Below are 13,162 nucleotides of genomic sequence, written 5' to 3'. Positions count from 1 at the left end.
TTGCAATTTTTTTTTTTTGTAAGACAGTTCTTAATAAAACATACTGTGTTACAGTGAACATGAAATTGCACTTACAGCTCTTGTTATGCATTTTCATCTCTCAGATTGTGTTATAATAATTGTGTTGTTGTTGCTGTTGTTGCTAAATGTGAGAATGCTATCTATGTACAGTAGTTTGGTCTAATAGAGCAGTAATTCCACCTATGGGTTATAAATAAATTGTTTTTCTAAAAGTCACATTTTCTTAAAAACAAATTCTTGTCATTTTGAAATTTCAACTGCCCTTATAAAGGACCATGTCAGTTAACTTATCTTCACTACCAACATCATCTTCCTCTACTGAAGAGTCAACAGATCCAGGTCCGGACTGCACAGCCGAACTTGCAGCTGCCAGCTGGTTGAAGATAGTGTGGTGGACCGGAGGGATGTATGGGAGAAGGGTCATCATGTCTCTCTTTCTTGCCTCGGTGACAGACTATACAACATTGTTGAGAGGGATAAGTTGGACATCAGACCAGCGAGGATGGCCATGAGCATGATGTGAAGTTGTAATGTTCAAAGTTTTGGAGGGGTTCCTGCTAAAAGAGGTATTTTGTATAAAATGAGATGTTGACTGTTTTTCTGGAAATGAAACCTTCAAATATGAAACCAATTGAACTTTTCATTAAGCATGTACTTCTTTCAAAATGTTACACTTTTCTTTAAGTCCTTTGTTGAGACAGTCTTCAATGGCCATTGGCCATTCTATAAATGGTAAATGTTTTATTCTCCTTCCTTTTCAAATTATATTACACCAATCATCCACAGTGAAAATTTGAGCAATTCTTGATTTTGCCTTAATAACTCTGGAATACCAACGGTTCGGCAGAAAGGCGGTCCTGATAGCATGAACTTACAGTCAACCACTGGGATCTAATTTCTTCAGTCCTTTACAAACTCTCTCCAAATTAGCGCAAGTTTTGAATTTTGATTTTGACTGGCTACGAAGTCACTATATATTATCACATGATGAGCATCATGGGCATGGATTTCTGCATGCTTTAGAAGGAGGAAACCTACTTCTTGGGGGCCTTAAGAAGCCAAAGTCTCATCTCATATGTACATAAATCCATTGTCAATTTTGAGCCATGAATGCTGCAGTTATATGCATACAAGTTCTTCAAATGATTTGATGTTGAAACCTTTTCGGAAGCCAATGTTTTATGAGGATTGGAAGTTAAGGCTACGATGTTTTCATTTCTTTTACTGAGTTTTGTGATCTCAGCCAAACAGTACCATGTCATTTCTGATTGTCTCCAATGTTTGTTTTGTACTAATGCCAATTTAAGTGATTCTGCAAACAAAATTCTCAGCTTTAAGGAGTCATATGTAGCACATAAATCTTTCAATGGAACGTGGAATGACGAGGTGAATTTCCCATTGAAGAAACGTTTATAAAAACTCACCCCCGCTACACTTCTGTCTGGAACCTGTTTCTCAATGCAGTCTTCTTTGTAAAGATCGTACATAATCTTAACATGAGATCAGGGCCGAGATATTTCCTAGGATGGTTGTATGCACTAGTGTAGTGCCTATTGTAAGATGGGACCTTTTAATGTGGTCTACTACCATGCTGACAAAATCATCACGAATTTTGTATTTTTACAATGTTCTTCCATCTGAAATCCTCTCCAGGTGTTCACAGCAGTTTTTCTTTCTTCAGTGCATGCCTTAACCTGCCATTGGAAATGGAAAGTACCAAGCAATACTGTTTTATAACAAGAATGCTTACAGTTTGTACTGTACTTGTATGTACCTGATTTTGGTTGCTTGCACTTTCCTTCATCATTAGTTGGTCGCCACTGTTGAACCTGAACATGTTTTGCCAGTCCTCAGAGATAATCATTCTGTTTGCTGAAATTCCCAAACCCTAAAATGCTTTAAATGAAACCTCTCATCTCTACTTAACAGAGTCACAAATTCCTTACAAAAACCACAATCTTTCCCACTGATTTGTTTTCTCTTCGATATGTTTTCCTTTGTTTGATACATAAGATTCTTCTACGCTTTTTGTTTTCATTGCCATATGTTTCCAGGATTGGAATTCCAGAGTTATTGAGACAAAATCAAGAACTGCTCAAATTTTTGCTGTGGATGATTGGTGTAATACAATCTGAAAGGCAAGGAGAAAACAACCCTTTAACATTTGCAAAATGACCCTTACATTTACATTGTTCTTTTTCTTCTGATACTAACATTTTCTAAATTTTGTTTCTAGGCACTGCAGAATATTGTGTTTTCAGGAACGTCACATTGATTTTCTAGTTCAGTGATTGGTCTTAGTGATCAGTGCTGATACTGACTTCAGAAATGGAGGATGTTCAGGTTTGGTACCAGTCTACAAAGATGTACAATATAATTATTAAATTAATGTAGTAATGGTCCACCTTTCAATACTATAATTGCAATATTCTAAATTACATTAATTAAGGACTAGTTTCAGCAGGGGCTGGCCATCTTCAGCCTTAATGTAAAACATCTAATAACTAAACAAATGTACATGTACACAATTGACATAAAACAAATGAAACAAATATATACAAATTGACATTAAAAACTGGGATGAAATTATGAAATTGAAATTGAAACTGTATTCCGGATCCAAATGGTCACCCTCATTGGAGGACGGATGATTTACTTTTTTAATAAATCTGTCTCTCTGAAAATAACTAGGTTTTAACATCTTGAGTATGCTCATCATCGAGACACTTTCATGTATTAATATACACAGAACTGTTAGTTCTAATACTGCTAATCATTAATAATTTAGATGTAAATGGGAACTGGTAAATGTTGATCCTGTAGTTCATCACCAAATCTATTTGAGAGGTGTTAGCCATGTGCAAGACATTGGACACCGCTGTAAATAACCACTAGCTGACGATGAACTGTTAGATGTTGTTTCATCATCAATCAAAGTAATAAAATGAGATGCTCTCGTGGTGCTTGTTAAATCATGCTGAAATGTTGTTGGACATTGTCAGGATGGCACATGAAGATGTGGTTAAAACAGATACATTGTGTCTGGTGTAAAATTTGCAATTCACTGCGGTGCCCAATTGGGGCTGGGGCTGGGGCGGGGTATAGTTACAAAATTACGATAGAACACAGTGAAGGTGCTTGTGCATATGTGGTGCGCACATGTATGACTTGTCATTATTAGGACACTGATACAAGTGAATTATGTTGATATTCAGACTGTAGTACACACAAAATCTTACATTAATATACAGTTTAAAAAAAAAAAAAAAAAAACGATCAACATCAGCAGTTTTACAGTGAATGGTATGTTCAGTTTACAATCTAAAATCCAACATTCATGGCTTCTTGGAAAATATATTCAACAGATCTGTTGGTTCTAAAATTATGTCTATGGATGTTTATTTAGTTTATTGTTTGTCAGTTTTTGTCTATTTTCTTTTTGTAAAAATTCCATGGGGGCGGGGGGGTGTTTCTAATCCCCAGTCCCCACCCCTCTCCCCTGGCTACACTCCTGTACATGTAACAAAGTACAAGGTATTTTCATATAATTAATGAGAGACATTACTGCATGATACTATACTTGTAGGCTAAAATCTAGATTTAAACTCAGAGTACAAACTTCCTTTATAAAGACAATTTCTCGCTTAATATCATCCAGATAGTACAACTCTAAAGAACGGAAACTCTTCTAACACTTATCAGCACAATTGCATGAATATTTTTCTTTCATTTTAAAGCACAAATATACACACAGAACAACACGACTACATGGCTGGCCTTGCCGCTTGACTTATATCACTACTCCCGCTAATGCACTTTACTCTGGCATGAAAGAACACATTTAGTGCTCTCTAGTGGATCTTGTGTAAGTTACCATTATTCCACTACTCAACAACAAATCTCCATGCATTTTGAGTGCATTGAGTGGTATAAAATACACACTAACATTTCCCGGTTCTTACTTTGGATCACAGCGGCTTATATATATACACAGTATATATACTAAACTTCGTGCTACTTTTCGATATTCAGTTCTAAGGTGCTTCTTCAGCATGATCTGTACTTAACAGAGACTGTCTTGGAAAGAAGTGGAAGACTGGCACCCTCTCAACATCTGTCTGGAGTTGAAACGTGAATACCACATTTTAAAGAGAAGTGACAGTGAGACACAAATCCACCTGCAGCCCCATATCAAATATGGTCAGTGTAATGAGCTACCCTTATCAGTAACTCTCAATCAAGAGGGGAATGTTTTGACTTTTCCAGGAAAGGAAACTTTGAAATATGGTATTGTTTTAAATAATGTTTACGCATAAATGGCACATTCTCTGCACAGCCATAAGAATATAAAACTGTGCTCTTACAAAGAACGTGTTAGGATCATGCAGTTGTTAAGTACAAAAATTAAAAATGACTACATAAATTGGACATAAAACAATGGATACTTCTCTCATATCTGCTTCTGACAAGTGCAGTGAACAAGGTTACTAACATAAGATCAATATTATATGTGCAATAGTAGTAGGAGATGCCAACAAGAAAGCAACAAGTCCAATAAAACATGAACATCTCCAAGTATTATGACTGCATGTGTATGTATAATTGATCATGTAGACCTACCTATGTAGAAATCTGAAGGTGAATAATATTCTGGATTATTTGGATCAGTACCAGGCTTAGGGATTCGCATTGGCTTCAGGAATGACCCACCAACTATACCAGAATTGCATAAAGCTCGTTCATGGATGCCCACAGTACCATCAAAAAGAGAATATGAAAATATAAACTGACGAATTTCATCTTCTGGATGCACCCAATCAAGCTTAGCCGTGTATCGCAAGAACTAGAAATAAAAGGAAATTTGAATCAGAAACCCTGAAATGAAGAGCAAAACATTAACAAGATATAGCTGTCTAAATTATCACACTTCTATATAAATAAAATCCTAACAACCATGTGTCTGCACATTGACTACTTTGGCAAAATTTCCATACAGTTATCTGTTTCAGGTGTAATAATGACCATCTGCATATTTTTTAGTTTTGGTGTCTGTCTGTTGGTTTGCCTGTTTGTCTATAACTTGAAAACAACTGGATATATTTCTACCAAACTTCATATTTAGAATCCACCTGTCCTTGGGTAGGTTTTAGGGCCAATATTGTTTCTAAATCCCTGAACTCACTAGGGGTTTATACGAAACCGAAACCGTGATTTTGCACACCCACAAAATATACACAACCAAGCTTAATGGAAATCTACCTGCCTTAATGGAAATCAATTTCTAAACCTTTTTTTCTCATGTGCATCATTTTGATATGAGGATTAATAAGGGAGATATCTTAAATGGATCGTTTTTTCATACAAGTCCCACTGGACTTAACTCAAGAGCAGGTGCATGTAAAGCTCATTTCTTATAACTTGAAAATTACTGAAGATATTTCAACCAAACTTTATATTCAGCATCCACCTGTCCAAAAGTAGGTTTTAAGGTCCATACCATTTCAAATTCCCGGAATGGACTGGGGGTTCATAGGGAACCGAAAAAGTGATTTTACTCTCCCACAACATATACAGACCAACCTGAATGGAAATCGACCAACCTTGATGGAAATCCATTTCTGAAATATTTTTTTCTCATGTGCATTTTTTCGACAGGAGGATTAATAAGGGAGATATTATGAATGGTCAGTTTTGCAGGCTAAGTTCAGCAGACATAGCCCAAAAAGTGCTGTACGTGGAGCAGATTCCTTATGTATCTATATAAATAAAATCGTAATGACCGTGTGTCTGTGCATTGACTATTTCGGCAAAATTTTCGTACAGCTATCACTTTAAGGGGTAATAATGACCATCTGCATTTTTTTAGCTGTAGTTTTCTGAAAGTCCTAAATTTTACCCCCTCACCCAAAATCAAGTTTGCGGCACAATCTGCCAGATGAGCTAGAAAATAGAAATTGGGCAAAATTATACGTTTTAGCCTGTAACCGAAGGAAAACTTCCAAGATCTTTAAATTTTTCACTTTTTATCCCCGAAGAATATAAAAATATGGAGTCAATTTTAATGACGGTGCAGACCTTCATTTTGAGGTATTTTGCAGCTAAACGGTAAGTCCTATCACAAAACGGATGACACAATCTCAGTTCAATTTGAAGTGATCTACAACTTTGGTCCTATGACATTTTGTTGTATCTCTATTCCTTATATGTTAGATTTGTCTCTATTTCTCCATCATACCTACATTTTGCTCTCTGTACACATATAATTTGTAGTTCGAATCACTTATACGAAAGATAGAATCATCTAATTCTATATGAACATTCACCCACCCAGTATCCATACGTGAGCCAAATTCTGTCAGTAGCAATCACATTAGTACCGAAAAGTAATGCACTGGGAGAAAACCTTAAACAAATTTCACCCTATTCAACATATCTAACTCAATTTTACTCATAAATAGATGAGACAGGAGAAAATATCTTAAGACCAGCTATTTAGACTGCTAATCTGTTTGTCGATATGATGTATCGTTTAACAGCAGTTAATCTGTAAATGAAGGTTTGCAATATTGTAAACATGCATATCGTCCCTTAAGAATTAATACAGAGTAACTGACAAAACTCAAAGTTTACAGGGGAGACAAAAACTGTTTATTTTCAAAATAATAGGATATGATAGAGTTAATTTTTGATATTGTGATGTAAACACATCACTGGATACTCAGTTAGTGCTATTAAATTATTTTTTTATATTTTTAATCCATAGCATCAGTTACGCGGTATTGGATCAGTTAAATTTTTTGACAACAGTGAGTTACGCGGTATTGGATTCCATGATAAAACCTAATTGTTTAAATGATTTTTATTCCAATTTTTACCATTAAATTTAAAATATAACCTTAGAATACAAAAGTCCAACATCCTTGATTTTTATAGTACCCAAATTGGGCCACATGAAATGAGTCATCAACTATGATCATGGACCACAATTAATACCTTGTCTTCATTCTTATGAGTGTGGAATGTGCTTGTAATAGGATTGGCAGTCTTTAGGAATTACACTTTTGAGTTGCTGAAGATGATCCCATTTTGTATTCTTGATCTTTAAGCACTCTTGGTAAAGTTTTGGAAGCTCTTGTTCACTTACTGATCTAGGTCTCCTGAGCATTTGCACAAAGTCATCCTCAAAATCCAATTTGTAGAAAATAACTCCCGTCGGATCGTATTTAACAACTCTAAGATCCGTAAGAGTAGGGTCATAAGGTTTTCGTCTGGGACGAATGGAGTCGTAAATCCATTAATCTTTTACAGCATAAATGGTAAAGAATGAGTAGTCGAGATAAACTGCATTGTATGGTTGCAGTTTTCCTCGTGCTTCTTTCGACACTGATGCATATTGGCTGGGAAGTGTGATTTCACGGATCATTAACTTATACCACAAATACTTATAAAGTTTTTAGAGGTTCCACCTATTCAATAGAAAACAATGTTACCTGAATGTATTACAACATAATTATTAACTTTATTTAGCACTACTAGTTCTGGCGTTTCTTTAGTGCCATCTTCAGCAAGAAAGTCATGAAAAACTCGCAATTAACATAAAATATACATCAACATTTTTGTACAACTAACTCCTATAGACCTTATATTATATGCTAAATCTTTAACTTATATTGAATTGCACTATGGACTGAGTCACATTCCATTTGGGTGTGATCCTTTTCCAAGAATTTTGGGAAAATCGCAACCCCAGTTTTCTTGGCTAGCTTTAACAAAGTGTTAGACATCACTACGTTTTGATTTTGGTAGGTGCATCTGTCGGAATACAAGATGATAGGAACTCATGACTTTTCCAGCTGCTTGCTTATTGTATCAATTATGCCTAAGAGGCAAAGACTGAAGCCACAAGCTCAGCTTGCCTTTCATCGAATCAATAGCATGTTACATCATGGGTTCCTAAATTATATGCAGCAAAGTTATGTACTGCATGCTTTGTTTTGTAATATAATGCACTAGCCCTCAGAAACGGAGCTGCTTTTACCGCCTGAAGGTCCATGGTGAATACTGCACATGCTCCGGCTTCTGCATCCTTTTTGTCTTTTATTTTTTCATTTCTAGCTTTGTCCTTCATAGTGATATATTTTAAATAATTGTACTAATTTATACTGCCAGCTCTGTACCCAACACACAGGTCACATTCATCTTTTCTTGGCTTGAACAATCCTATGTTCCAAGTCAGAGAGAATGGTATCGAAGTCTCATTATTCATTCCTTTGCAATTTTACTCCAGAGCAGATAATTAATGCAGATCAATTCAATTCATATTTTACATCAATAGTGACTCTCAGCTATTGTATCATTACTCTCCACATAGACTTTGACTGGCAGTAGGAATGGGATCCTTCTCCTTCTCCTTTGCAATTAGCATTAGTAAGGAGGGACTACCATTGTAATTGATAATTCCCTTCTCGATTTGACCAGCAGAAGTCAAGGGAGCATGCAATTTTGTTCAAAATTCCCCTAATCGATTGTGTTTGGGAGTAGGCAAGTGTGCCCACCATTGTAAACAAATTTACCCATCTAAAATGTGACTGGCATTAGGCATAGTGGCCTTGCTATTATAATGGAAACTCACCAACTCGGTGCGACTGTCATTAAGAAAAGGGGTCACTCATTATAATGATAACGGCACAACTCAATTTTGACTGGCAGTAGGGAAGGTGCCTGCTATTATAATAAAAACTCCTCAACTGTAATCTGTCTGGAAGTAGGAAAGGGCGCCTGCCACTGTAACGAAAACTCTCCAAATCGATTGTGACAGCGCAGTAAGTAATGGGGCCTCTCATTATAATGAAAACTTACCCAATCGATTGCGAATGGTAGTAGGTAAGTGAGCCTGCCGTTATCATCACAATTCCGAAACTCGCATTTTACACTGGAAACAACATAAGAGAACCTCCCCCTGCTATTTTTGGATAACGCTAAGAGACATGCAATTTTAAAAAATCTTATTCACTGCATGTACTGTAATTTACTTCGATATCCGTATACAATGCAGAATACCGTACCGAAGCACGGGTACGTTTGCTAGTTCTAACATAAAAATCTAAGAGGAAGAATTATCTCAGATGCACATAAGGCTGATTTCATGATATTCATATTAATGTTTCCAGGAAAAAAAAATTAAATCAGAAGCTCTGAAATGAACAAAAGATTAACAAGATATGGCGGTCTAAATTACCACACTTCCTTCTAACATAAAAAAATCTAGGAGGAAGAACTGCCTCACTAGAAAAGGGACCCACGTGTCGTCGCACAATTCCGATTTTTATGTAGTGTATTGGATAGTCTATGTCAAAATATATATGACAGAAATTATAGCTGCTATGGTCAGTAAACACAGGAGTTGTGAGCCTTGATATACTGTATACAGGTGTCCTTGAAAAACGTTCCAATATTTACAGAGGACACAGCACGCAACAAACGATGTAAATGACGAACCTGGGAGAGACTGTGCTATCATGCTCAAATCTAGTGTCTTGGCCGGGGCATTCAGAGAATTAAACATACGGCGCGCTTCCTGGTAGGAAAGACCTTCCAGGGTCTTGATCTTCCGGATCTTCTCACTCAGGTATACTGGACAGTTCTGATCTCGAGGAGAATGAAGACCAGGGCAGTTAGCGCACCTACATGCAGTTGTGCACTCTTCTGCGCCATGAGCTTCTCTTCCACATGTACCACACATAGATGGATTCGAACAACGAGATACAATGTGTCCTGTTACGTAAGTGGTACATTGAATAATCTTGTGTGGGACGGTGATGGTAGATAAACAGATTGATGATGGACGGGTGAAAATAAAACTAAGATTGTAGAACATTCATTGTAACCAAGCAGCAATACAGTACGTAGTATAGAAAGGTAAGTAGTATAGTTTGACACTGGTCTGACCAGTGTGGTAGCATAAACAAACTCGAGCTAAGCAAGGTACGGCACACAGTGAAAAGGATTACTGACCTTCACCAAAATAGGCGCGCCCAGGTTTTAAACAAAGTTCACTTTTCAAATACGAAGTGGAAACAAGTAAGCAGAGTGTGCGAAGAAGCTTTACGCTGAGACCATTCCAGAAGTGTGCGCGGTAAGTACAAATTGGGAAGGAGTATAGGAATAGGCAAAACAGTAATCAGGGAAATAGAACCAGCCGTATTTTCATAATAGACATATATTGTAATAACAACAAAAGTGGTCACACGAAACAAAGTAGGATAATCAATTGAAATGAATGACTATATTCAGCAGTATCACCATAAAATAGGGCAATAAATTGATGCGGAAAACAAAATGGATTATCAATATTGAGTTGTTTGACACGATATACACAAGGGATTAGACACCAAAGGATTGACTAGAATTTATCGACAAGTATCCTACCGATATATTACCACACATATTTTAAAAGGAATTTTAAAAGATACCAAGGCCACTGTACAATATCCAAAATCAAAATCAAATCAAAAATCAAAATCTCTTTATTTGCAAATGAGGTGTCTACCTCGGTGGCAAATGGTACACTAAAATACATTATTGTCAAGCACTAAATATTAAATTAACAAGAGAAGAAAATTTTTCCTATAATACAATATTATACAATTTATGCTAACAATGTTTTCTATTAAACACACAGCTCATCCTTAATAAATTTATATTGTTTACAAAATTCTAATTATAATATCTCCTGTACTACTTACAAATATAGTCAACTGATATACAGTATGTGGAATTGCTTCAAATGATACTATAAAACTGGTATAACATTAATATTTACATTGCATTTATTTATTTACTATTTTTTTTTTTTTACCCGTTCTGGATCCTAAGTAGCATAACGACCTGCTGCGTATTAACCAGAGCCCCTTTTGCCACCACTTTTCAGAGTTCCTGAAGGGCCTTCACAGCTACCGTAGCGGTCCCAGGGCCCTCGAAGTCCCCACTGTACTTCACCCCTACAGGCAGTCCCCTACTTTGGCTGTCCAAACTCCTTAGACCAGGGGATGGAATTAATTTATTCACACACATTTTTTTTTTTATTTACAATAACCTGCACTGGTCGAATGCCCTCTAACACTTCATTTATTTTCTCTGTTGCTGTTTATTCTCTTCTTGAATATCTGTACAGATTTTGGAAAAGGATCAAACACTACCCCTGGTAAACTGTTCCACTCCTTCACACCCTTCCCAATGAATGAAAATTTACCCCAATCGCTTCTGCTAAAATTCCTTCTAATTTTATATTTGTGGTCAGTCCTGCCGATATAATTATTTTCCAACTGAAGCCTCTCACGGATATCTCCCCATGCTTCTTCTCCTGTATAGGCTCTATATAATCCTGTAAGTCTAGTTTTCTCCCTTCTCTTACTTAAAGTTTCCCACACAAGTTCCTTTAACATTTCTGATACACTACTCTTTCTCCTGAAATCCCCTGTTACAAATCTTGCTGCTTTCCTCTGCACACTATCTATTTCTTTTATTAGGTATTCTTGGTGAGGATCCCAAACACTGTTTGCATATTCCAATAATGGACGAACCATACTCAAGTAACTTTTTTCTTTTAATTCTTTGTTGCATCCTTTAAGTAGCCTCATTATGACATGTAATCATCTGTATGCTTTCCCAACAATGTCATCAATATGACCCTTCCAGTGCAAATTACTTTCAAATCTCACACCTAAGTATTTGCACTTGCCATCTTTTGGGATAACTACCTCATCCAAAGTATATTCAAATTCAGTTTTAAAGCTCCTGTTTGTAAAAGTTGTAACAGTTGATTTGCCTCCATTAACCTTCATATTATTTTCTTCAACCCATTGTTGGATACTTTCAAGGTCCCTTTGTAATTCTGAACAATCCTCAATGTTGTTTATTTCTCTATAAACAATTATGTCATCTGCATACAATCTTATTTTTGATGTTATATTGTTCCCTAAATCATTTGCGTATATTAAGAAAAGTAACGGACCGATTATACTACCCTGTGCAATTCCCTTCCAAACTTTCTCTTCCTGCGATACATTATTTCCTACTTTGACTTTCTGAACCCTTGAATTTAGAAATGCTTTTATCCAACGTGTAACCCTTACGTCCAATCCTATTCCCTCCAATTTCTTTAATAATATTCCATGTTCCACTCTATCAAAGGCTTTGGAAAGATCTATGGCTATGCAATCTAACTGACCTCCTGAATCCAACTGATCTGATATGTCCTGCTGAAATCCCACCAGTTGTGCCTCACAAGAAAATTTCTTTCTAAATCCATACTGGCTCCTCATGAACCAATTTTTATCATCACATATCCCTCTGATGTACTTCGATATTAAACTCTCCAGAATTTTACAAACTATACTGGTCAGGCTGATTGGTCTGTAGTTCTCTGGTTTCCTTTTATCACCCTTTCCTTTATAAATTGGTATTATTATAGTTTCCTTCCATTCCTTTGGTATTACACTATTATTTATGACATAGTCAAAGAGAAATTTGAAATAAGGCACTATGTACCACCCCATTGTCTTTAATACCTCCCCAGTAATTTGATCACTTCCTGCAGCTTTTCCTTGCTGAAGCAGTTGGATTTCTCTGAAAATATCTTCGTTTGTGAATGAGAAGCTTCTTGTTTCCCTCTGTCTCTCTCCCTCTCTATCTTCTGTTTCGGTTTCCAACTCTTGACAATCATCTACTGAATCTCTAAATTCCCTACTAAATAGGTTTGCTTTCTCAGTATCTGTTAAATAGTGTTCACCCCCTTCTCCCACCATTGTAGGAATTTGGACTCCCTCAGGATAGGATGAAAGGAAAAACAAGGGATGACAGGAGGAAAAAATAGTATCCAAGGGCTGGCAAAGGGAAAAGAAAGGCACAGCCTGCGAATAAATTTTTTAAGTAGTGAGCTCACACCGAAACTAGGCATAAATGAGAGTTTCGAAAAAGTTACCGATAGAACAGTCAGTTCTTGCATCTGTTCACAAAAATTTTTATCCTTTCTCATTCACTTTTCTTTCTTTCACTTCAAAATTGGGGAATGAAATTTTAAAAAAATCCAAGTATGATCTTGAAATAGAACACCCTGATCTTGAAATAGAACACCAAAGTC

The 13,162-nt window shown here is 36.3% G+C and overlaps 1 protein-coding gene across 1 annotated transcript in view; it reads right to left on the bottom strand.

Annotated features, from left to right (window-relative positions):
* Positions 1–13,162, bottom strand: part of LOC136862929 (EF-hand domain-containing protein 1) — a 241,740-nt gene that overhangs the window by 13,319 nt on the left and 215,259 nt on the right. The window contains exon 10 of the mRNA XM_067139219.2: positions 4,642–4,864. Coding sequence (XP_066995320.2) covers positions 4,642–4,864 — 223 coding nt within the window. The remainder of the gene's footprint in view (positions 1–4,641; positions 4,865–13,162) is intronic.

The sequence above is a fragment of the Anabrus simplex genome, chromosome 2 (genome assembly GCF_040414725.1).
Source record: "Anabrus simplex isolate iqAnaSimp1 chromosome 2, ASM4041472v1, whole genome shotgun sequence".
Classification (NCBI taxonomy): domain Eukaryota; kingdom Metazoa; phylum Arthropoda; class Insecta; order Orthoptera; family Tettigoniidae; genus Anabrus; species Anabrus simplex.
The sequence above is the reverse complement of the archived record's forward strand: the minus strand, read 5'-3'. Positions and strand labels throughout refer to the sequence as shown.